The sequence below is a fragment of the Neofelis nebulosa genome, chromosome 10, assembly GCF_028018385.1.
Source record: "Neofelis nebulosa isolate mNeoNeb1 chromosome 10, mNeoNeb1.pri, whole genome shotgun sequence".
Lineage (NCBI taxonomy): Eukaryota > Metazoa > Chordata > Mammalia > Carnivora > Felidae > Neofelis > Neofelis nebulosa.
Window position 1 is genome coordinate 48540068 of NC_080791.1, and position 24038 is coordinate 48564105.

General features: G+C 36.2%; 1 protein-coding gene across 29 annotated transcripts in view; it reads left to right on the forward strand.

The window, feature by feature from the left end:
• DLG2 (discs large MAGUK scaffold protein 2) overlaps positions 1-24038 on the forward strand; it is a 2097061-nt gene that overhangs the window by 1505971 nt on the left and 567052 nt on the right. For all 29 annotated transcript variants that reach the window (XM_058690298.1, XM_058690294.1, XM_058690296.1 and 26 more), the window contains one exon: positions 1585-1709. In XM_058690298.1, coding sequence (XP_058546281.1) covers positions 1585-1709 — 125 coding nt within the window. The remainder of the gene's footprint in view (positions 1-1584; positions 1710-24038) is intronic.

Below are 24038 nucleotides of genomic sequence, written 5' to 3' on the forward strand. Positions count from 1 at the left end.
TAACTGCTCTACACCTTCAGGGAAAGTTCCTGTGTTTTGTTCTTTTGTTAGCCACTTCTACACCCTGAACTTATGCTTCGTGTGCCTCATAAACTGAGATGTTCACTGCTATAGTTCCAGGACTTAGTCCAATGCCAGACACAGAGCTGGTGTTTAAAGAATATTAAGTAAATTTATGACCACATGACTGCTACTGAATAATATCTCTGTTAAATGAGATTTGGATTTTTTCGAAGAAAACCAGAATTAGAGAACTGCCAGAAGTATAAAGACATGGGATTTCAGTTGTTATGGTTGAATTATTAATTTCTGCCTTTCAACATAAATGTACAATTGTGTAAACAACTTTCTGGAATTTTTATTATTTAAGTCAATAAAAATTGCTAAACATTACCTTGACATTTACAGTGATATAACAGTCAGGTTACAGCTGACCTTATCTTGACATTGAACTTTTCTGACTAATTGAATGTCCTAATTAATTTTTCTGGATAACTACTAAATTCTTAGTCCTCATCATTTTTTATCCAAGAGCAGAAATTAAGCAAGTAATAGTTGTAGAGTTGTAGAGAAATTGGTTGTACAACCAATAGTTGTATTGGTTGTAGAGAAATTAAATATCCAGTGACAGAGGACTGGTTAAATACATGCTAATATATGACCTTGATGAAATATTTAGCCATTTAAAATGTATAATTATAAACACTACCTACGTATATGAATATGGCTTAAAATATAATGTGAAAACATAATATGAAAACATAATGTAGCCAGGGAGATGGAGATTAAAAAATTATTAAAAATAATAAATAAGTAAGATGGTTTGTGAATTTGGGGAAGACTTTTAATTATGTCTTACAAACAGATTTTAGAAAGTTACATGTATATTGGATGTCAATTGCTATAATCTGCATGAGTAAGTATGAAAGCTTTATTAGAATATAAATTATCAAATTTATATTCTGCAGTAGTAATGCATTCCTTGCCTATGTCTATTGCAAATTAAAACCTGTTTATTACTGGAAAGTATCTCACATCTATTATAACCATAGAAGAGAGACCTGCCTTCTGAAGTCAACATTTCCTGTTACATAGGAACACATTTATTTGATGCATAACGGTGCTGGAAATAACAAAATTAAAACAGCCAAATTCACTACTCTACCAAATCAATTTTCATGTAACTGGTTTCCTTCCATTCTTTTCCATATGTATGTATAATTTTTACAACTGACACTAATGTTTTTGCAGTTTTGCATATAACACAATTTGTAAGCTTGTATTTCCTACTGTGTAATGATTATTTTAATTGCTATGTAACAGAAACATTTCTTAAAAGCGAAAATATGAGGTCCTTTGTAGAAACAAAAATATAAGACCCCTTAGACCTCTTGCAATGCAGAGACAAACTTGAGTGTTTTTCCTGACCTTCCTTTGTCTGCTGACAGTGCACTTTATAGCTTTGCATAGAAGACTGTTATCACCTGATTTCCATTTGAGTAGTAAGATGATAACACAGGATGCAAGGGGAACTAGGTTTAGGTGACAGCCATATCATTTAATGTCTACTTATTGTTTCTCCAGGGGAATTCTGGCCTGGGATTCAGTATTGCTGGAGGGACAGATAATCCCCACATTGGAGATGACCCTGGCATATTTATTACGAAGATTATACCGGGTGGTGCTGCAGCAGAGGATGGCAGACTCAGGTAAAGCTCTGAAACGTTAGAATTATTTGGAAAGTAAATCTGCCACATCAATGAGACACATTTATACCTTTGCAGAATAATAATTTTACAAGGCTGTACTTGAAAGACACAGCTGTCAAAGCAAGCTTTCTGTAATGACTTTGCAGATTTCTTATTACTTACTAAATTTCAACTAGTATTTAATTTGTGTTTGTTGAAGGGCACTACATTCAACATTCAGCGTGGCACCATGAGGATGGTATGCAGATAAATCTCTTGTTCCATGGAGCCTTCAGTCTAGTTGGAAGGAAGAATACTCAGAGCTGATGAGCAAATAATAAAATGTATAGAAAACAATATACTGTAAGTAGTATTAGCAGATAGGGCAATGGTATAGACACTATGTATTCATAGATTTATTTTTTTTAGTCCATTTATAAGGGCTTTCTGTAGGAGTTTGAACAGAGAATCTAAAACTATTCCATAGGAAGATTGTATTCTGGGTCTAAAACTAATTAAGATTTCACTAACCCCACAAATCTGAATTAGAACATAGAAGGAGAAAGAACAAGTTATCCCAACCAGGAGAGAAGCCAACTGGATGAGGTTGACTGGATGAGGACCACAAGGTGAGCTTGAGTAGGCAGATGGAGTGGAGTCACATAATGCACAGAATAGACTAATAGCTGTTTGAATCAGGACCCTTGCTCTTTAAAGAACCGAAGATTATTTGGGCAACTAAGAGGCACACAGGACAATCAGTAAATAATATAAAATTCTATCAGAGATCAAAGCACTAGCTAACAGGCATTGTAGATTGGAACAATTAAAAGAGATTTCCCTGGGGAGAAAAACATATCCCAGTGTTAATTTCATGCTTCTACTAGACTGTGAATTCCCTCAGGCCAAGAAGTTACATATAGAAGTGAACCAACAAATTCTTGCTGAGTGAATGAGTGAGTTTTTGAATTAATGAATTCATTAAAGGAGATGGAAAAAGAAGTTAAACTAATGAGTAGGGGGAGAGAAGGTAGCACAAGCAAAGTCTTATAGGTAAGAATGACTTTAGCTTATGGGACACTTGGGTGGCTCAGTCAGTTAAGTGTCTGACTTTGGTTCAGGTCATGATCTCATGGTTTGTGAGTTTGAACCCCACATCGGGCTCTGTGCTGACAGCTCAGAGCCTGGATCCTGCTTCGGATTCTGTGCCTCCCTCTCTCTCTGCTCCTTTCCCACTCCACTGTCTCTTTCTCTCAAAAATAAATAAATGTTGAAAAAATTAAAGAAAAAAAAGAATGACTTTAGCTTGCATGGGGCCACAATGAGGACTGTGACCTAAGTATCATACATGTAAGCCATGTAGCCTTTCCTTGTCTGTTTTTCTCATTAAACATAAGTAAGCTAGTTTACTATTTTTCTTATAAAGCAGCCAAGGACACTCTGTTCCCTATTCGCTTGTTTCAATGCAGTGATTACTTACAACAGCTTGTGGAAGAGAATCACAGGCTTTTTTTTTTTTTTCAGGTGCATCTGCATCTCCTTTCAAGACAAAAAAACATGAGTGACACTCCCACAGGAAACACATGCTTTTTGACAATAGAATTTTCAGGCTGAATTGATGAGATTAATTTCAGAGTACAGAAATATCCATGCTACAGAGTGAACAATTTGAAATAGATACTGTGTAATTCTCATGAGTCATAGTGGGGACTGGGTTTGCTAATACTGGATGCTGGTGAAGTGCCATTTTCAAAGTTTAAGAACAGAGTTGTTGGAAGATGGTTCTGAAATTGATAGCCCACAATCATTATCTCATACTACTCTGCCTAGAAATAGGGGAATTTCCATCTCTTAGCCAAATTCTCACTCTAAGGTTTGGGATACAATAGACTTTATGTTGAGTGCCTATCCCCGCTGTTAGGAATGAAAAGTGACCGTGCTACCACTGTTTGACTGCAAATATAGGGAGCAATCTCATGCCTGCAGAGGTAAAAGGAAATTCTGCTAGAAGCAGAATTGAATAATTGTAAATAGAATAATCATAATGCTAGCTAAAATTTGTTGAGATTTTATTATGTGTGGGGAATTGTGCTAAGATAGATAAATAGATGATAGATCAAAAGATAGATAGATGAAAGAAAGAAGGAAAGGAGGAAGGAAGGAAGGAAGGAAGGAAGGAAGGAAGGAAGGAAGGAAGAAAGAAAGAAAGAAAGAAAGAAAGAAAGAAAGAAAGAAAGAAAGAAAGAAAGAAAGAAAGAAATTAAGAAAGGAATATGAATATATGCAGTCATCTTTATACTTGCAGCAGCCATATGAGGTAGATACCATTATTTGGCCATAATATCAACTCGTGAAATTAAGTCTTCACAACTCGGATGATCATCAAGCTAGCTTTGAATACATCCAAAAATTAATCCTGAATATCACTTATGTACTCTCTTAAGTTCTAATTCAAGAGTAGAATCTTCTACCTCATGTGGTTCCTTCATAGAAACTCCTAAAGGCAAAATTTTTCACAATGTTAAGGGGCAAATCTAAACATTACAAAGTTTGTTATTTTTCTATTGAGTCACATTTTTTTTTTCTGTCCTCTACCCATGGGTCTTGTTCTGGCTTCCTGGAGCCAGGGCTACAGCCTATGATTGCATATGTAAATACTGCCTCTTAAGGTTGTGTAGTAAACAACTTGGAAAACTGAATAGTGGTCCTAACTTGAGCAACTAAAAATACCTGCTCTCCAATCCACATTGCAGCCTTTTGCTATGTGAAGACAGCTATTGATTGGATCTCTATTTCACTTCGATAAATCCTTGCTACTCCCACGGAGATTGTTTCCCCCCTTACTGCTTCCTGCCCTGAACTGGAATGTCCAGGAGACATCTAAGAGATCAAGAATAATTGATTGAAACCTGGCAGCATGACATTAAGTGTAGATTTTTAGAATTTGGCAATCTATTTATTTCAAAGCCTTTATTTTACAGAGGAAACTGAGGCTCAGTAGGATGACTTATCCTGAGGTATAAATCTTTGGAATCTCTACTTTAAATAGAATCCAAATGTTTTGACTCAAGTAATTAACACCATAAGGTAGTGTTAAGGGATAGTAACACCCAAGCCCACCTAACAGGCACACTGTTCAGAGATGGACCAACAAGCTGTGATGAATACTTTCAATCTCACCATTAGTCCTTTGGACAAGAGAGCAGCATGTTACAATGAGCTCTGGGAAGATGTAGGTTCTAATCTGTATACTAACATAATTGGTCTTGGAAAATTAGACTCTTTCAGTCACTGTTTTCTTTTCTGTAAAATGATGACAATAATACTGACTCCATTGAGTTGTTCTGTGGATTCAGTGAGAAAACCCATGTCCCCAGCTAAGTCAGACATATATTAGATGCCCAATAAATTTTATCAGTGTCTCCCCCTTTTCCTTACCTGCCCTCTCTATCTCTCAGTGGTCTTTCCTCTGCTCTTGCCTGTTTTTTTTCTCTTTCTCATTGGTTTTCTATTCCCTTTCATCTCATTCCTTCTATATTTCTTTCAGTCTCTTTTCAACTTCCACATCTTTCCCTAAACTTCCTATTCCCATCTGCTTGTACTCCTTTTGTTCCTAGTTATTACATGGAATTAGAGCCCATTTAGAAACAGGTATGGTACCAAAAAAGTTTCTATATTTCTGTTCTTGAGTTTATAATATAGTCAACTGAATCTGCTATGTTTCCCTCACTTAAAAAATAAGTTTACAAACTAAACGTGATTATCTTTTATTTGAAAAATCTTTGTTCTTTCATGTGAGTTAAACACTATTTTAAGTGTGTTTTTCCATATTATGAATTATATTTTTAACAAATAACACTAAAACTTATAGAGAAGGTGGCATAGAGAAAAGTGCAGTAATGGCTCTGCTCCTCGAAGAGTAGAAATCTAGATTCTACATTAGTGGATATATTATAATCATATCAGCAATAATAATAGCAAAGACCCACATAGCGCTTCAGTGTGCTAAGTACTCTTCTGGCACATTAACTCATTTAAAGTGTACAACAACTCATTGAAACCCACACTTTTATTACCTCCATTTTTCAGGGAATTAAATCAAAGAACTGAGAGATTGAGTAACTTGCACAATATTGCATGACTAGGAAATATTGGAGCCAGATTTTGAACCCAGGAAGTCTGGCTCCAATGTCCATGGCTTTACATTCTAAGTTATTCTCAGGAGAAAGGGGAGACACTTAAAGATACACTGTAGGAGGTAACGTTCTGAAAATGCCACTCCTCAGCATTCCACACCGTAATCCATAGAGCCTGTGACTATCATATCACTCCTATCATTATGTTATGTTATATGGCACAGTTGACCTTAATATAGGGAGAGTATTCAAGTGAGCCTGATCTAATCATTAGTTTTAAAAGTGGAGAACTTTCTCTGACCATTGGCAAAAGTCAGAGATTCAAAATGGGTGAAGTACTTGAGACTGTTGCCAGTTGGAAGACAGAGGGAGGAGGCCATGTGAGAAAGAATGTGAGTGGCCTCTAGAAGCAGAGGGTCTTCAAGTGGACAGCCAACAAGGAAGCAGGGACTTCTGTCCCACACTTGCAAGAAACGGAGTCCAGAACGACCATGTGAGCTTGGAAAAAGTCCCTAAGCCCCCAGATGAGACTGTTGGTGGGCTGATATCTGGATTTCAGCCTGTGAGAACCTGAGCATTCCAGCCACACTGCACCAGACTTTTGATCTATGAAAAGAGTGAGCTAATAAATGCATGTTGTTTTATGCTGTTAAATTTTTGGTAATCATCTAAGGAGCAATGGAACACTAACATATACATCATTCTAGGAATTCTAGGTTCATGGTTACAAAATCTTCCTGCATGAGCTCAGTCACACTCAAGATGAAGTGAGTGTGCAGGCTTGAGACACAGATGAAATAAGAGGTGATTCTCTGCCTTGTGAGATTAGACTCCAAATTGAGCTCAGGTCTCAGGGGTTACCCCAGAAGAGAGATGTAGGAGAAAGAACATACTATTTGGAGTTGGAGGACCTGGGTTTCAAGTTCTGCCTTTCTAGCTGTGTGACCATGGGAATCTTTTTAAGCTCTCTGTGCTCCAGTTCCCTTACTGATAAATTGGAGATAGGAACATAGATCTCAGGAAGCTGTAGTAAGGATTAAATGAAACATTGAATGTGAAGGAATCATCTAAAATTCAAGGTCCTCAACACAGCTCGTTCTGCCGAGCCAGCCATTTAACGGCATCCTGAACTTGAGCCATAAGTCTGTGACATCCAGTAAGGAACACTTATGGTAGAAGTCTAAAATAACTCCCAGTGACCCGCATCCTATGTAGTCGCTTCCCCTTGAGTGTGGGCAGAATCTGTGAGTATGATGGGATTTCACTTCCATGATAATACTGCTGTATGTGACAGAAGAGATTTCACAAATGTAATTGAGGCCCCTAATCAGTTGACTTTGAAGTAATCAAAAGAGAGATTATATCATGTCTGCCTGACCTCATTATATGAGCCAAGAGACTGTACTGCCACCTGGACAAAGAAAATTCCATGTTGTAAGAGGATCTTTGGAAGAGGTCATGTGGCAAGTAACTGAGGGCAGCTGATAGGAGTTGAGAGTGGTCCCTGGCCTATAGCTAGCAAAAAGGACGATTTCAGGAATATGGCTGAATTCTGACAATAGATACATGAGCCTGGAAGAGAACCCCATGGTCCTGAAAGGGATGACATCCAGATGACAAAATAAACAAAGCAGACCTTGAACCTTGACTGCAGCCTTGGGGGACCCAGAGCGAATGACTTCACTAAGGTGTACTCAGACCCACTGGAGCCTGAGATAATAAATGTATGTTGTTTTCAACTTCAAAAGTTGTGGTAATTTATTACACAGCAAAAGAAAACTGATAGGAATGCTATGGAATTCTGGACTCTGAAATTCCCTTGTGACAGGGCTGCAGAGTGGCTTGCCCATTGCAGGCCTCTGCCAGCACGACCCCACTCTGAACTCCAGAAACACTGATCAGGCCTCATAGCTTGCCTCAGGCTCTTCCCACCCCTGGAGGAAAGAGGCAGAAGGCACAATGAGAAACAAGGGATGAATGGAGATCAGAAATGGGGAAGAAACCAGTCCCCCAAGGGAAGAGACAGCAGAAATCTGTTTCCTCTGATGGCTGGAGATGTGCCTCTGAGCTGGAGTGAGAGGGAGAGAGTCAGAGCTATGGGGAAAATGGGGAATGAGAGCTAAGTTAAGAGGCAATGCAAGAGAGCATGTAGTGGTTTAGATTAATTTCTGTGGACAATGATCTTTTCCCCATGCAATTTCTTTTTAAATATAACTTATAGTGTATATGTGTTTATGGATAAGATAGCTGTCCTTTGTGGAATATGTATAAAATGCAGAAGAGTAGACAAAAATTAAAACAGCACACTCACTTTTACACAACACAAAGTCAATTACTGTTAACATGTTTTATACATTTATTTCTGGGGGTTTTTTTGTGTTTTTTTTTTAATTTTGTTCAGATCATGCTCTATATATTTAGCATTTAACTTCACATAACCTTCTTTCATAAATCTCTCCCTAGATAATTTTTAAAAACCTTTACAAATATTTTAATTTCTATTTAATAATATATTTACCATGCACATTATTAAGAATTGATTTTCAGTTTCTCAGCATTTTAAACAACTGGAGATCTTTTAGAAGACATTGTTGACCTTGTTTTTTATACTTTCCTTAGGATGTATTTCTAGTAGAATTTCAGGACCAAAAACTTATGAGCATTTTAAAGAATTTTGACACATATTGCTAAATTTCTTTCCAGAGAGATTGTACTAAATTTTACTTCTACCAGCAACGTTGAAGAAGGCCTATTTTATGATATGTTGTTGGTATTGTATGCGCTTACACATATATAATTCTGGGCTGTTTGCCAAGGCAAACAATGGTATATTTGCTTGCTTTACTTTGCATTTATTTGACAGTTAACAGTAAGATTGAACTTTTCAAAAATGTTATTAGTCATTTGTATTTTTTCTTCTCGAAGTAATGATTCAAATTGGATAACATTACTTATCTTTAAAGTAAGAATATTTTAGAAAGAACGTTAAGTTTTCTTCCAGAGAAAAATAAATATATCTCCATGCTTTGGGGAATGATTTTTATTTCTACTTTTGTTTCTGAACCGTAAAGATGCCCTTTGTGTGGCTTCAAGTCCCTGGATTGCTGCAGACCAATATTGATCTATCATCCTAGGGAAGAACTATCACATGACAGCCACCGTTTGGCGATGCAGCAATGACATTTTACACAACAGTGCATTTATTAAACCCATCTACAGCACAAAAGCAGCATGTAGTAGCAGGCAGAAAGGATGGCTGCTTGCCAGTTTCCTGACAAGTGACACAATTTAATCTCTCAGCCCTTAGCACAATAATTCCTATTCCCAGACAAGACGAAAAAAAAAAAAGTTTTCTTTAAATCATTTCTTCATTTGTTCCTTCCATGTCTGTTTTTTGTTAAGGTTGGCTTTGTCTTTATAAAATCCAAGACAACATATGTGCTGATTTCAAGAAAGAATAATATTGATCACATTGAGGTTTGACTATATTGACCAAAGTTCAGAGGTTGAGGATCAGTGTTTCAAGAATACAACTCCTGTGTATAAACTACAGCATTGTCCTTTTGGCTGTCATTTGGTAATTTACTCTCTGATTTTTTTCATTAATTCATATCCATTAACTCACTGGTGATTTTAAAATAAGAAAATGAGAAAAAGAGAGGAAAGGGAAGAAAGGAGCAAAGGGAAGGAAAAAAAAAAGAAAAGAAAAAAAAATGGTGATCACCAGGAGCTGAGGACAACATATAACCCTGTAAGTGGAAAAGACAAAGCTAAACTTAATTTCTGTGCAATTGAAAAACACCAAGCAGAAGAAAGAGAGCAACCTCCAAGCATAATTACACCCAAGACCCACTTTTAGATTAAGGAAATAGAAGACTTCCAGTGAGTAAAACTGCATAAGAGATTGCTAAATTTTTAGAGTACCAGTGAACTTTCAAGATTTTGGATGATTGCAGATTAAGACCTCATGCAAGTCCACCATCAATTCCCACCACCACATAACCCAATTGATTATTGCATGCAATGACTATGACGAAGCTACATTTTTCAAAGACAAAGATTCTCAGTGTCTTCAAAACTATATAAACTCTTCTTTCATTATTGCTTTGGGGGTAAAGCAGGACATAAATCCAACTGTTACCCTGAACATCTTCATTAGAAGAAAAGCATCATTATTTAGTCCAAATGATACCAGCACCCTCCTTAGAAAGAAATATGGGGGGAAGAAGACCTCAGTGGACTCATTTTTATGGATTATTTCCTTTCATATCTTCCTGTACGAATAAATAGGTGTGAGATGCAACATCCCTGTGTCCTTTGACTTTATCAATATTATCAGCCCTGAATGTATTTTGACAACCTGCTTAGACAATAAAAAAAACAATCACCTAGCAAGTGGTTCCATGGTGACTGGTAATGACAAGTCCCCAACAATTTAGAGCTACACAGGAACATTTCTAAGCAAGAATAATTTTAGCTACATAATTGGTTGAACACCAGGTACCCATATATAGTCTTTCATAGCTGGAACAGCATCTCCAACAATTTTCCTGTTTTGGTCAACTGTTATGTAATCTAATAAGAGAAATCCTTCAATTGGCTAAGTGAAATGGTTTTATGGTAAACATACCTCCCCCACTTTTTTTTTAAACAAATTGTGCCAACTCTTCTAGCTATCCACAAGCAAAAGAATTAAGTTGGACCTCTACCTTATACCACACATAAAAATTAACACTATGTGGATCACAAGAGTAAATATTAATGGGTGACCTTGAATTAGGCAGTGGTTTCTTAATATGATAACAAAAGCAACTTAAGAAAAAAAAACAAATAAGTTGGATTTCATCAATATTAAAAACTTTTGTGCTTCAAATAACATCACCAAGAAACCCATAGAATGAGAAAAATATTTGTAATAGTACATTTGATAAGGGATTTGTATCCAGAATATATGAAGAAATTTTATGTCAACAATACACAACCTAATTAAAAAATCAGTAAAGAATTTTGTGTTAGTTTCCCATTCCTTTTTTTTTAATGTTTATTTATTTTTGAGAGAGAGAGACAGAGCATGAGTGGAGGAGGGGCAGGGAGAGAAGGAGACAGAATCTGAAGCAGGTTTCAGACTCTGAGCTGTCAGCACAGAGCCCGATGTGGGGCTCAAACTCACTGACTGCGAGATCATGACCTGAGCCAAAGTCAGATGCTTAACCCACTGAGCCAACCAGGTGCCCCCTCCTATTTCTGCTCTAACAGATTATCATAAACTTAGTATCTTAAAATAACGCAAATTTACTATATTACAGTGCTGGAGGTCAGATATCCAAAATCAGACTCACTGAAATAAACTCAAGGTGTTGCAGGGAAGCTCCAGAGGATAATTGGGAGAATCCATTTTCTTGTCTTTTCCCACCTTTTTAAGGTCCATGGCTCTTAACACGTTCCTCCATCTTCCAAGAGCATCAGTCCAGTCTTTGCTTTTGTCATCATATATCTCTTGTCTAACACTACTGCCTCCTTCGTATAAGAACTCTTGTGATCGCATTTGATTCACCCAGATAATCCAAGATAATCTCCCTGTCTTAAGATCCTTAACTGAATCAAATCTGTAAGTTTCTTTGATCTATAACAATGCATTCCCAGTTAAGATATTAGGTCTTGAACTTTTTTATAGGGAATGGGATTATTCTGCCTACCATAAATTTGAACAGATTATTTCTTTAAAGAAGATATACAAATGGCAAATGAGCACATAAAAAGATGTGAAACATTATTCATTAGGGAACTGCAAATCAGAACTACAGTGAGATACCACTTTACACCCAGTAGAATGGCTATAATCAAAAAAGATAGATAATAACACATGTTAGCCAGGATACAGAGAAATCAGAACCTCCATGCACTGTGGGTAAGAAGGCAAAATGGTACAGCCACTTTGGAAAATAGTCTGTCAGTTCCTCAAAAGTTAACAGTTACCACATGAATGGCAATTCTACTCCTAAGTATATATCTGAAAAGAATTGAAATTTATGTCCACACAAAAACCTTTTTTATAATATTCATAAAGTATAAACAACTCAAATATCTAGTACTAAATGATAGAGAAATAAGTTTGGTATACCCATGCAAGGGATATTATTCTGCCATGATAAGGAATAAAGTACTGTTACATACCATATCATAGATGAAACTTGAAAACAGTATTCTGTGTGAAGGAAGCCTGATACCAAAGGCCACATATTGGACACTTTTTATTTCTATGAAGTGTAGAATAGAGAAATTGATATAGGTAGAAAGTAGATTAATGATTGCCAGGGGCTGATATGGGATTTTTGGGGTATGATGAAAATGTTTTAAAATTAGATAATGCTAATGATTGTACAACTATATGATTATACTAAAAATCAGTGAATTGTACACTTTAAAAATCCATATTTTAAAATATGGGGATTGTATCTCAATAAAGCTTTTACTTAAAATATCCAGTCCTTATTTTCTAGCATAAAATATCTATTATTTACAAATATGAAGTTTTTTTCTTCTAGTTTTAGCAAGCTCACGACTTCTTCACATTGCTATCAAGATACAGAAATAATTCATTTGAGGTTCCATGATTTAGGAAAGTTCTTTTAGGAAATATTTCTTCACCAAAGAGAGAGTACCTGTGGTTTGGGCTCCATGCCTGTATGGTCAAAGTAATCTCTAAAATAGGCAAATATCACACCATGTTTCCATTTCCTAACAAAACTAACCGATATTTGACCTTCTGTGCCAGCTGCTAAAACATCAACACTTCCGAAAAATTATGTGACAAATAAAGGTTTTATTTTCAGAAGCCACAAACAAATCACTAAGTGCTTTAAAATTTAGGACGATTAATTTAGACTGAGTTTTATAAAGTTCAGTTATCCAAATATACTTTTGGAAGAAAAAACCTTATTGATCCTGGCAAAGGAACAATAGTATTGTTAAAACATAGATGTGATGGTTCACATCCCTTAAGACTAGCTCCATGAGGCTCTAAATATTCTGATGTAATTCTAGTCCCTGCTTTGTTTATAGAAAGCAATTTCTGGCACTGTTTGTAGATCTAGACTCAAACACCCAGTTCAGACTGAAAGTTAACAAGATGCACTGCTCTAGTGAAGGACAGAGACAGACCTGGGGATCTCTGCCACTAACTTGCTGGGAGACCTTGAGAATGGCACATAATCTTCATGATCTCAGCATCTTTCTCCCTTAAACTAGTATAATAGAAGCTCTTTGGGAATTTTCTGTTTCAAAGTCAAATTTTTATCGTTTGACTTTTTTTGACTGAGACATTCAAAATGCTGTTATAATGGTCAGAAAATCAACCCTTTGTTTTGATTAAATCTGTAGATCTGAGAACACGCAATCTTTATTACATTCTGAAAGCAAAGAGCTGGTCACAACTTTAAATGCTGATAAAGTACTTGTTATTATTTATTCCTAATAGTCTCCCAAGAAGGCGTGTTGTCATTCTAATATTCGGAAACTATATTTGATATTGATTTTAGTAAATAGCTATTTGGGATCTAGACCAAAACAAAATAGTTTAGGGTGAGGTGGGCAAGGCACTCCAACTAACCCCTCGTTCCTAGTACAGCAGTAATTTTCAAGAATAGTTTTTCTGAACAGTTACAAATTACATTATTTGGAAAGGCCTAATAATGTGGTAAGCTTTTGCAAGCATCAAGTTATTACACATTAGATTAACAATTAGATGCCAAAGTCGTTAAGATGTTAGAGCTGCTTAATACTCATTTAGCTCCTATGCAGGAAATATGGTAACAGTCAAATGGAGAGGTATGTATTGTCACCCGAGTGAGGTTTATTTCTCCAGCTCTGCGGTCCACGCTGGGCAACATATACTGACAAGATATCCCTCCACGTTCCCACTCCCTCCATCTACCCACCTCTGCACATTTTAGTTTCCCAGAGGAAGCTGGGAAACCAGGTTAGTGTTTAGAATGTAAGACTCAGAGTTCTGCCCCAGGAAATCCACATAGGGCAAGCAGGCCCCAGTTTGAAGCCCCTCACTGGCCTTTTCTCTTCCTGCTACCAGCTCATGCTGTACCAAAAGGAAGGTGGGGATATGTCTGTGACACTACACTTTGCACATCCAAGCTTCATCCACATCTCCTGCAAATAGTCATCCTTCCACTGCTTTTCATTCTAAGGTTGTGCACAAAGGCTATACCATCAGTCCTTAGGAACTTGAACTTGGAAAGTGATTTCTGCAGCCACTCTAAAGTGGGCTGGAGTCAAGGAATTCTAGGCTATGTCTCTTGTGGGAGAAGGGAAGTCTATCCTAAGTGGTCACCTTCCCTAGGCCTTATGAACTCCCCATGAGGTGATCATTAGTGGATATTAATTTCTTAAAAGTTAGTTGGCAGATACAATAATGGAAACATGTTACTGAATTTTGGGGCCCAGTAAAAATAAAATGAACAGGATATGTATATTGGTAGAGTTCTTGGCTTTTAGGATATCTCATATTAAGTTTTTTAGAAGTGGCTGTTGCCTCCACCCCATTTTACAGAGAATACGTTTTGCTTTGTCTTAATGATAGAACATTTATTTGCTTTAGATGACTTAGTTATTTTCTTGATAACTAGATTTGAAAAAAGAAAACATGGGAATCTCTAAACCACCTTAAAATCCCACCCTTCTATATGTCTGAAATCTCATGTTACCTATTCAATGTTCAGTTTCCTATTACATCTAACACTATCCCTTACCCATAATAAACACTTGGAACTAATAAGGGCTGCCATTTATTAAGCCTATTCCATGAGTTTATGTAGGCTCAAAGAGATTAAGTTACAAGTGGCCAAGCCAAAATTCTAACAGTCTGTCCTTCAAAATCCATGTTCTTCCTTCCACAGCACATGACTGCAATTATCTGCAGATGAAAAACTGAACATATCGTTAAGAGTTTGTGAACACAGAGCCATTCAATATCCCATTAGTTATAGTGTCAAAAGTTAAAAGTGCAAACATACCTAAGTGACACCCAGATTCTTTAGGCTCTTCAGAAAATGGCTGATTGAATTGGATCGGAGGTCTACTCATTATGCAATTCTTTATAAAAGGAACATGGTAAAGATGAAATAATTTTTATTTTGAAGATAATGTAGTTCTCTGATTTGGAAATAATGCATGCTTACAATAGAAAATTTGGGAAATATAGATATTTATAAAATAAATTAGAATTATTCATAATCCTATCACCAAAAGGATCAATTTTTTATATTCCTTCATATTCAGTACATACTTTTATATAGTTGAACTTTTTATCCCTCCTTTTTCATTTACTATCATAACATAGGCATTTCCTTGCATGAAAAAATACTTTACAAACATTATTTTAGATAGGTGCATAGTTTCATGCCATATAGGTGTAATATTATTTTATTTTTACCATGTTTTGGATATTTAAATTGTTTATTACATTGTAGTGAACATCCTTGTAGAAGGGAGTTAAAAATCTGGCAGATACTAGAAAAAAACAGGTTAACTATTCGTAGGTTCATAGTTATCACGTATTTCTGGGTTTGAAATGTTTGAAAACTGGCTCTAGTATTCCTTATTATAGTTTTGTTTTGTTTTGTTTTGTTTTTTGTTTTAAATCATAGACCAGAAGTTTTCTTTTACATTATAGCTGAATGAGTTAGAAACAACAGTTTTTACTGGGTAAAACCAAGCTTCTGGAGAGGTATTAACATCCAGCTTCAGTATCACTGTAATACTCTGAGCTAAGACAATTTACAAGTCAACCTCAGGTGACCTTGAATTGATTGGTAAAGACCCAGGATTTGGGCCCAAATCATTTTGAATTATGCAAGTTAGTCTGGTATTTAGAACACAGACATCAGGGACATAATTTATAATCTATAATACCTGTTACTAATTAAAATGTTGGTATTATTTCCCTTCTATTCCTATCCTCCATTAACTCCTTTAAATATTACAGTGTAATTTAGTAGTAAATTACTAAAGAGAAAGGCAGGACCATTAGGGGGCAAAAAAAAAAAAAAAACAGTCAATTCTTCCTTTCAGAAAACAATAAATTAAAGAAGGAATTGTTAGCTGGTTCCTTTGTTTATGTCTTTGCTAAAGCATAAATGAACTTTAATATTCATTATCCCAGGTATGTATTATTATAAAATTACATATATTTTCAAGCTTCATTGGAAGGTACCCTTGTGACTAATCTGTTGTGCTGGGTGTAAGAACAGCATAGTTGCTTTATGTGCCATAAACTCATGTCCTTGCATTCCCAGTTCTCTGACATTCAGATTGGGCCACCCAACATGCAGATCTGAGTTAGAAAAGAATGTGGGCAGAGCCATTTTTGTATGAATGTGGGGAATGGGAGGAGATAGCCTCCAGATTTTCAGTGTAGGGGAGTGAGGGATCTTGAGTGAGCTGCTAACCACTGTCATCAACTCCAATGACACTCACTGAAGTTGGGAAATTGAGTGAAATGACTAATGTAAGGAGTAAAGCAAATATTTATTACACTGACACTGAGCCTTCCATTTTACTCCCAGACTTTTGTTATCTGCTTGTCCTTATAAGTATTTACTGAGTATTCTGCTATATATCAGACACTTGGAGCTGGGATAAAGCAGGAAACAAGAAAAGCAGGATCTGTGCTTTCGGTACTCTATCACAGTAAACATAGAGCCAAAATTAAGTGTTAATATAAGGACGTTCATAAGCTTGAAAGGCTGCAGTGGCATATGACCTAACATAGTCTAGGGTATCCAGTGGAAGCCTTGCAGAGACGAGGTATGTAATCCGAGACTTGACAAGTGAGTGCTAGCCAAGATAGAAGGAGTACAGTCTTCAGGCAGAGAGAACAGGTCCATGTCCAAAGGCCTGAAGGGGAACAGGGTAGAGGCCACTGGCACTAGAGCTGGTGAGAGAGGGAAGACAGGCCCAAGATGAAAATAAAGAAGTGCACATGAAAAATCAGGCAGATAGAGTCTTGATGCCTTAGTAATTTGTTCTTATCCTTCTAAAAGCATCATGAAACCTTGAATGTTTTGATGAGACAATGGCTGAACTAAATTGTTAGCTATAACCATTACTCTGATTGCTGTGGAGGTCTGGCTTGGCTGACAAGAGTACATGCAGGGAGAACAGCTTAGGAAGCTATTACAGTAATTCAGGTGATGAATGGTAAGAGTTTGGACTAAGATGCTCACAAAAAGAGCAAAGTAGACAGATTCTGAAATGTACTTAAGGAGTAAATTTGATAAAGCTTAATGACTAATGGGAGTTGGATGTGAGAAAAAACTGTATTCCTCCAAAATAAAAGTGCCTTCTCTGTCTGGGACCCCATATCATGTGCTGTGTGCACAGCATCCTTATTTTCATTAAGTTTACCATCTAGTAGAATTATTGGAATGACTTTGAGGTAGGGAACATGAGAATTGGTAAAGGCTAGTGGAGAGGCAAAGTTGGAAGATACGTTTAATAGTTCCATTTTGAACAGTATTACATTTAAGATGCCTACGGGGAATTCCAGTCGACATATCACATAGACAGTTGAACATACAGATTGGAAACTCTGAGAGATGTGGCTGGGAACATTAACTGTGAATCTTTGAGACCAAGGAATTAAGAGATTGCCTTGAATATGTACAGAATGACAAAACGTAACCACCTAGGAAGTAGCCTGCCACTTCATACTGATTCTTTGTTACCACCTTTCCATTTATAATTGCTCTTTTCCTATTTTACAAAAGAAAGGTCTATGTCTTACCCATCCCCAATCCTACTTTGGCTCTATTTACTATTTAGTACTATTTCACTACTAACTTAACAGTATTATTTTACTGCTAGATATAAAGAAACAGTCTGAAATATTGTTGCTCAGGATGAGGAAATCAATGACTTTAATCAATGAAGTTAATAATTGGGTCATTAATTATGTAAGGTATGTGGATTCCCATTTTTTTCTCTTAATGAAATTGAAAGGGATTGTTATCTGACAGATTATTAAAATAGTTTTAATGATAGATTAAGGGATTTGAGGTATTTTACTTGAAAGGAATTCAAAGTTCTCATTCCATTCCCATCTACTTGTTTTTGTGAGCAAGTTTTTCTCAGCACTTAAATTCTTAGAAATGAAAAATAGGAAAACTGAATCTTGTCTTATTCTACCATTAATTTATATTCATCAATGGAAACATGAGGTAATTTTAAAGTGCTTCATTTACTCCATCAAGAAATGAATCCCAAGTACAATTGCATTTTTATCAGTTTTAGATTTGTACATTGAAATTTCAGAATCTATTTTGGTTATTTTCTTTAGTTGTTGTTGTTGTTGTTGTTGTTGTTGTTGTTACTATTTTATTTTAGAGTGAGAACACACAAGAGGCGAGGGAGACAGAGACAATCTCAAGCAGGCTCCATGTTCAATGTGGAGCCCAATGAGGGGCTCAATCCCATGATGCTGGGATCGTGACCTGAGCCACAATCAGGAATTAGACATTCAAACAACTGAGCCATCCAGGAGCCCCTATATTTAGGTTATTTTCATCAATTGTTTATTATTAATAATTATCATTATAAACTCAGAATTTTTTTAACATTTAGAGGCTTATATCACAAGAAGTTTGAAAAAAACATAGGATTTATATGTGTGCATGCATTTTTGTTTTATATAAGTATGTTAGGGTGATCCACATAAGATGTTCTAACATAGAATATAATAGGATAAAATTTGAGGGACGTGAAATGAAAGCATCAGTTCAAGGGGAAAAAAAGAAAGAAAATGTACAACTTCTCCAAAAGTGCATATAAATTTATATTTTAAATTTGTGATCATGGATTTCAAATTAGTATATATTTACAATCCAGTATATAAATTTGAAGTAATGATGTCACAGTTGAAAATAAAAGTTTACAATTCAAAATAGTCCAGAAATTAAATAATTTGCTATTATTTAAACTTATGATGAAAAAAATAGATATCAACTTAAAGCATGCAAAACAGAGCATAATTATGTTTTTACTTTTGTTTTCCATGTATACAGACCTATAGATTGGAAGAGAACTAAAATGAGGATGTAAAAAGGGGTGATCAGAGAGGCAGGGAAATAAGCAGGAGAGTCACAGAAAACAGGAGAAGATATTTTAAGGAAGGAGTAAGCAACTGGCTTCAACACTGGTGTAAGATCAACTAAAATCAGGACTAAAGAGATTGTATTACATTTGGCCAAAAACAGATGACTTGTGAATTTAGTACGAATATTTTCTGTTTTTCTTGGTAAGGGCATTGCAAGGAAACTAGATTTGAATAAAGAAACAATGGGAATAAAGAAAGAATGGGAAGGAAGAAACAGAGAATATATGTAAACAGCTCATTTAATAAATTTGGTTTGTAAAGAGGAAAGAGGAGAGTAGCCAAGATATCAAGTTCATGAAAACATTTTCAAAAGATAAGAGATACCAAAACATTTTGAATGTTCAGAGAATGGGTTAGATATAGAGATAGGGTTTAAGGATACAGGATATAAAGAGATTAAATGATCAGGTGAGATCTTTAAAAAAAACCAGTGAGTTGATGGACCTTTGGTATCAGAAAGGAACTTTCTCCACTGTAATAGGAAGAAACAGAAGAACATGGCCTTGCATGTAGTAAAGCAGGTAAATTCGGAATCATAAATTGAGGAACTTTTCATCAGATAGTTTCTTTTTCTCTCTTGGAAGTATCAAACAAACTTAGGTGCTGGAAGTGACAGAAGAGAAAAAAAAAAAGTCGGGGATGATCATTACACAACAAGGGATAGCAAGCTGACCAGGGTGTTTGGAAATCATGAAGGTATAGTGATTCATGTAATTCATTGATTTTCTTCAGCACTTCAGTGTTCAGCTGCTCTGGAAGAGGCAATGAGGGAGATGGAGGGTTGGGTTCAATCAGGATTGGAGTTTTGCCAGACAGTTGTAACAGAAGGACCAAGTGACAGCAGCATAAACAGGAGTGATAAATAGCAAGGAAATAAGACCAGCAGCCATAAGATGAATGTATAATTTTTATTTCCATATTTTATCTACTGTGTGAATTTGAGTAAGGTTACTTAACTTGCCTAAGCCTTAGCTTTTCCACTTGAAAATGTAGAAATATTTGCATGGCATATTTCCAGGCTTTAAGAATAAAAACAGGTAATATTGTTGAAGTGCTTTATAAACACTGTTTCTGGAGGTTACTACATCTGTTGTCATAGGAGTCCCAGAAAATGTGTAGTTTTGCTTTTAGGTCTCTTTCTGGTCTCCTTCATCTTCTGGAAGCTCCTCTTCTCTGCTGTCCTGGTGGCTATGGTCTCCTTCAATAAATTCTTCCATAAAATTACCCCTCATAGAGTCCCCTAGTCTTCCTGTGCTCTAAAATAAGTCCCATTTTCTGCATGGAGAGTCATGCATAATGATAGATAGCAGTTGGTTTACTTGTATTTTCAAAGAGAAAATTATGAATTCAAATGAAACCCACTTACTGAAAGAGAGAAGATATCTGCCAGCAAAGGTACCCTACTCGGTGCCCTTAGCCCTTCTGGTTGCCATCCCAAGCCTCTGAGTTTGACCTTCATAGTTGAGAACAAGTATAAGGACTAAGCATACCATTTGCAAACATACCAATTCAACCATTAAATCAGGGAGTGCTATTTCTGGTTTATGGGATCACAGAATAATACCAGTCTGAAAATGTGTCATTAGTTTTCATCACAAAATTAATTTGAATTTACTTTATGAAATATGATTTATCCTAGGAAGAGATGAGGGGTATGGGTATTATGAAATCATATAAACAATAACAGCTGATTATTGCAACTTAGAAAAGGTCAAAAACAGCATCACTAATCATCTACCCTCAAAAATTACTACCTCTGAGCAATTTAGCATTATGTGCTGTATAGAAAATTGCTCATAGCCTTTGCCAGTACTAAATAATTCTGATAATTATGGGTTTGAATTTAAGAAGGTCTTTGAGCTAGAGTTCAAATCTGGATAGCAAGATTATACATATTTTATTGTTGACAAACCCAATCCAAGTTAGGTAGAACTACTGTTTATTCATTCATCCCTTCATTAATTTATTTGTTATTCAACTATTTTTTGAGTGACTGCTGAGGGCTTGGCACTGTCCTAAGCATTAAGAATAAAATGGTCAACAAGACAAGGTTCCTGTTCTAAGGAACTTACATTTTTGTCTGTTGGGCAGAAAATAAATAAATATACAAAATATCACAAGTAATAAGTGCTATGAAAAGACTAAAGCAGAGTGATGTAGAATGAGTACTACGTGGCTACTTTAGATTGGGTGCTCAATGAAGGCTTCTCTAAGAAGGGAAAAAAAAAAAAAAAAAAAGAGGTTAGAGTGGGAGAGAGCCAAAGCATAAGAGACTGTTAAAAACTGAGAACAAACTGAGGGTTGATGGGGGGTGGGAGGGAGGGCAGGGTGGGTGATGGGTATTGAGGAGGGCACCTTTTGGGATGAGCACTGGGTGTTGTATGGAAACCAATTTGACAGTAAATTTCATATATTAAAAAATAAAAAAAAATAAAAAATAAAAAAAAATAAAAAAAAAAGAAGATGGCACTTAAGGTAAGATCTTAATGACAAAAAGGAGCTATCCAAGCAACTATGAGGCAAGACTTTCAAAGTTGAAGGAACACTAAGATCAAGTGTCCCAAGGCAGAGTTAAGCTAAGCACATACTAAAATAAATAAATAAATACATACATACATACATACATACATACATACATACATACATAAAATAGAATCAGTGTGGCTAGAGTGAAGGGGACAAGGTGGAGCCGGGGAAAAGATGAGAGCACAGGAAGAAATGGGAGCCAGGTAAGGCATGTAAGACAGGTAAGGGGTTTGGATTTTATTTTACAGGATATAAGAAGAGGTTGGAGGGCTTAAGCAAGGGGTGAGTGATAGCATCTGACCTAAATTTAAAAGTCAGCTACTCTGGCTTCTATGTAGAGAACATATTCTAAAGAACAGGAGTAGAACCAGTGAGCTAATATGTCCAGGTAGAAGTGGTGGTGACTTGGACTGGGTAGTAGTAGTGGAAATGTAGAGACAAGGGTAAGTTGGGATCTATTTTGGAGTTAGATTGATTCTACTGACGGATTGGAGTTAGAGGTGAGGAGAGAAAAGGAACAAGGAAAACTGAGTGGATAGTGGAGGCTTATTGTGTGAGGGGCAATGCCAGCCACTGGTGATAAAAAAGAGAACAGTAGAGACCAGAGTTCTTCATTCCTAGAGCTTGTGTTCTAGTGGGGAGAAATCTAATAGATAAGAAAACAAATGAATTAAGTTAGACACATATCTTATTTGTTATTGAACTGTACAAATGCTGAAAATTGTTTCTTTTTAACAATGAATTTACTCACTGTGAGATTTAATATTTACAGTTTTAAGAATCTTTAAAGATCCTGACAATTTCCTCTTAAATATTTTATGCATCTTATAAACTGCCAAAATCACTTACCATCAGATAATGTATATTTGCTCTGTGTAAGTAGTAGTATATAGAACATCAACTGGTTCATAAGTTACTGCACACACCCCATGGGGGAACATCAAGGCACAGCTTTTATGTTCATGGTAAGTGAAGAGCAGTTCAAAACAAGGGGCAAGACTGCAAGCAGTTTGCCACATAATGTACTTGAATTCTTGCTTAGGGTTCAATTCTCCTCATTCCATCAATTAAGCTCCAAGAATTATAATAATCATAAGAATAGCAGGGCACCTGGGTGGCACAGTAAGTAAAGCATCTGACTTCTGGTCAGGTCATGATCTCATGGTGGGTGAGTTCGAGCCCCATGTCCAATTCTGTGCTGACAGCTAAGAGACTGGAGCCTGCTTCAGATTCTGTGTCTCCCTCTCTCTCTCTGCGCCTCCCCTGCTCATTCTCTCTCTTTCTCTCTGTCTCTCTCTCTCTCTCTCAAAATAATAAATAAACATTAAAAATATTTTTTAAAAAGAATAGTAAACAAAAACTTGAAATTAAAACTTCAACCCTAAAGTTTGAAAGACATGGTTAAGCTAGAACTAGTCTTGTATTTAAGAGATACAGGCTGTTGTCCTTGTGATGTGATTTAGGGTTTCCTTGTCAGTCTCCTTCTCTCCACGCCCATGTCACGGGCCATCCATACCTTTCTCATTCACCACTGTGTCCTTAGTGCCTGCACAATACCTGGCCCTATGTAGCAGATGCTCGGTAAGTGTTGAATGAACGTGCATGTTTGTGCATATTATATTACATCTCTCAACTAATATTTGAGATTTTATCTTTGATTACTTGCTTTTTTTTATTTGTTTGTATCTTGCCCTCTTGCCAGAGTTCTTTTTTTAATGCAAATATGCTTGTGAATGATAGCTTGTTTCTTACAGTGATTATATTTCAGTTGATTATATTTATAGAGGAGAAACAAGAGGACATAAGACACAGCATTCTCATGGGACAAGGTCACTGGAAAGGATGAGGAAAAGTATGGATACTGGCAGCAAAGATGTCATTGACTAACTTCCCCGATTTTAAAATTCATTCATTTATTTATCAAACATATATTCACTGCCAGCTCTGTGCCAGGCACAATGCTAGATACTAAAGTTATAAAAATGAATTTAAGATAGAATTACTCTCCTCAAGTGTCTCATGATTTATAGTTAGAGATAAAAGTTTAAATAAAACACTTCCTCCTTTTCCTTACCTCCCTCATCCAACCCATCAGCATGCTTAGTAGGTTTGAAATAGCCCTCTCACCTCTTCTCTTAGCTCTATCCTGACTGCCTCTGCTACTGGTTTAATCCAGGCCACCATAACTTTATCAGGATTATACAATAGCATCTTAAAACAATCCTTGCTTTATTCTACCCCAACTCCATCTCCAAAATATAATCAAGTCTCCATAATCTCCACACTGTACCTGGAGAAATTGTTCTAGAACACTATTCTAGCTAAGCACTACAACGGCTTTCATTGCCTTTAGGTTCAAGTCCAGTTCCTTAGCATGCTTTATGAGGCCTTCAAGACTCCATCTGTGCTCCTCAACTCACTAGCCACTAAGCTATTCCAGGAACACATCTCTCTTTATTCACCTGGCTAACTTCTATTTGGCCTTCAGGTCTCACCTACCTCAGTTGCTCCAAGAAGTTTTCC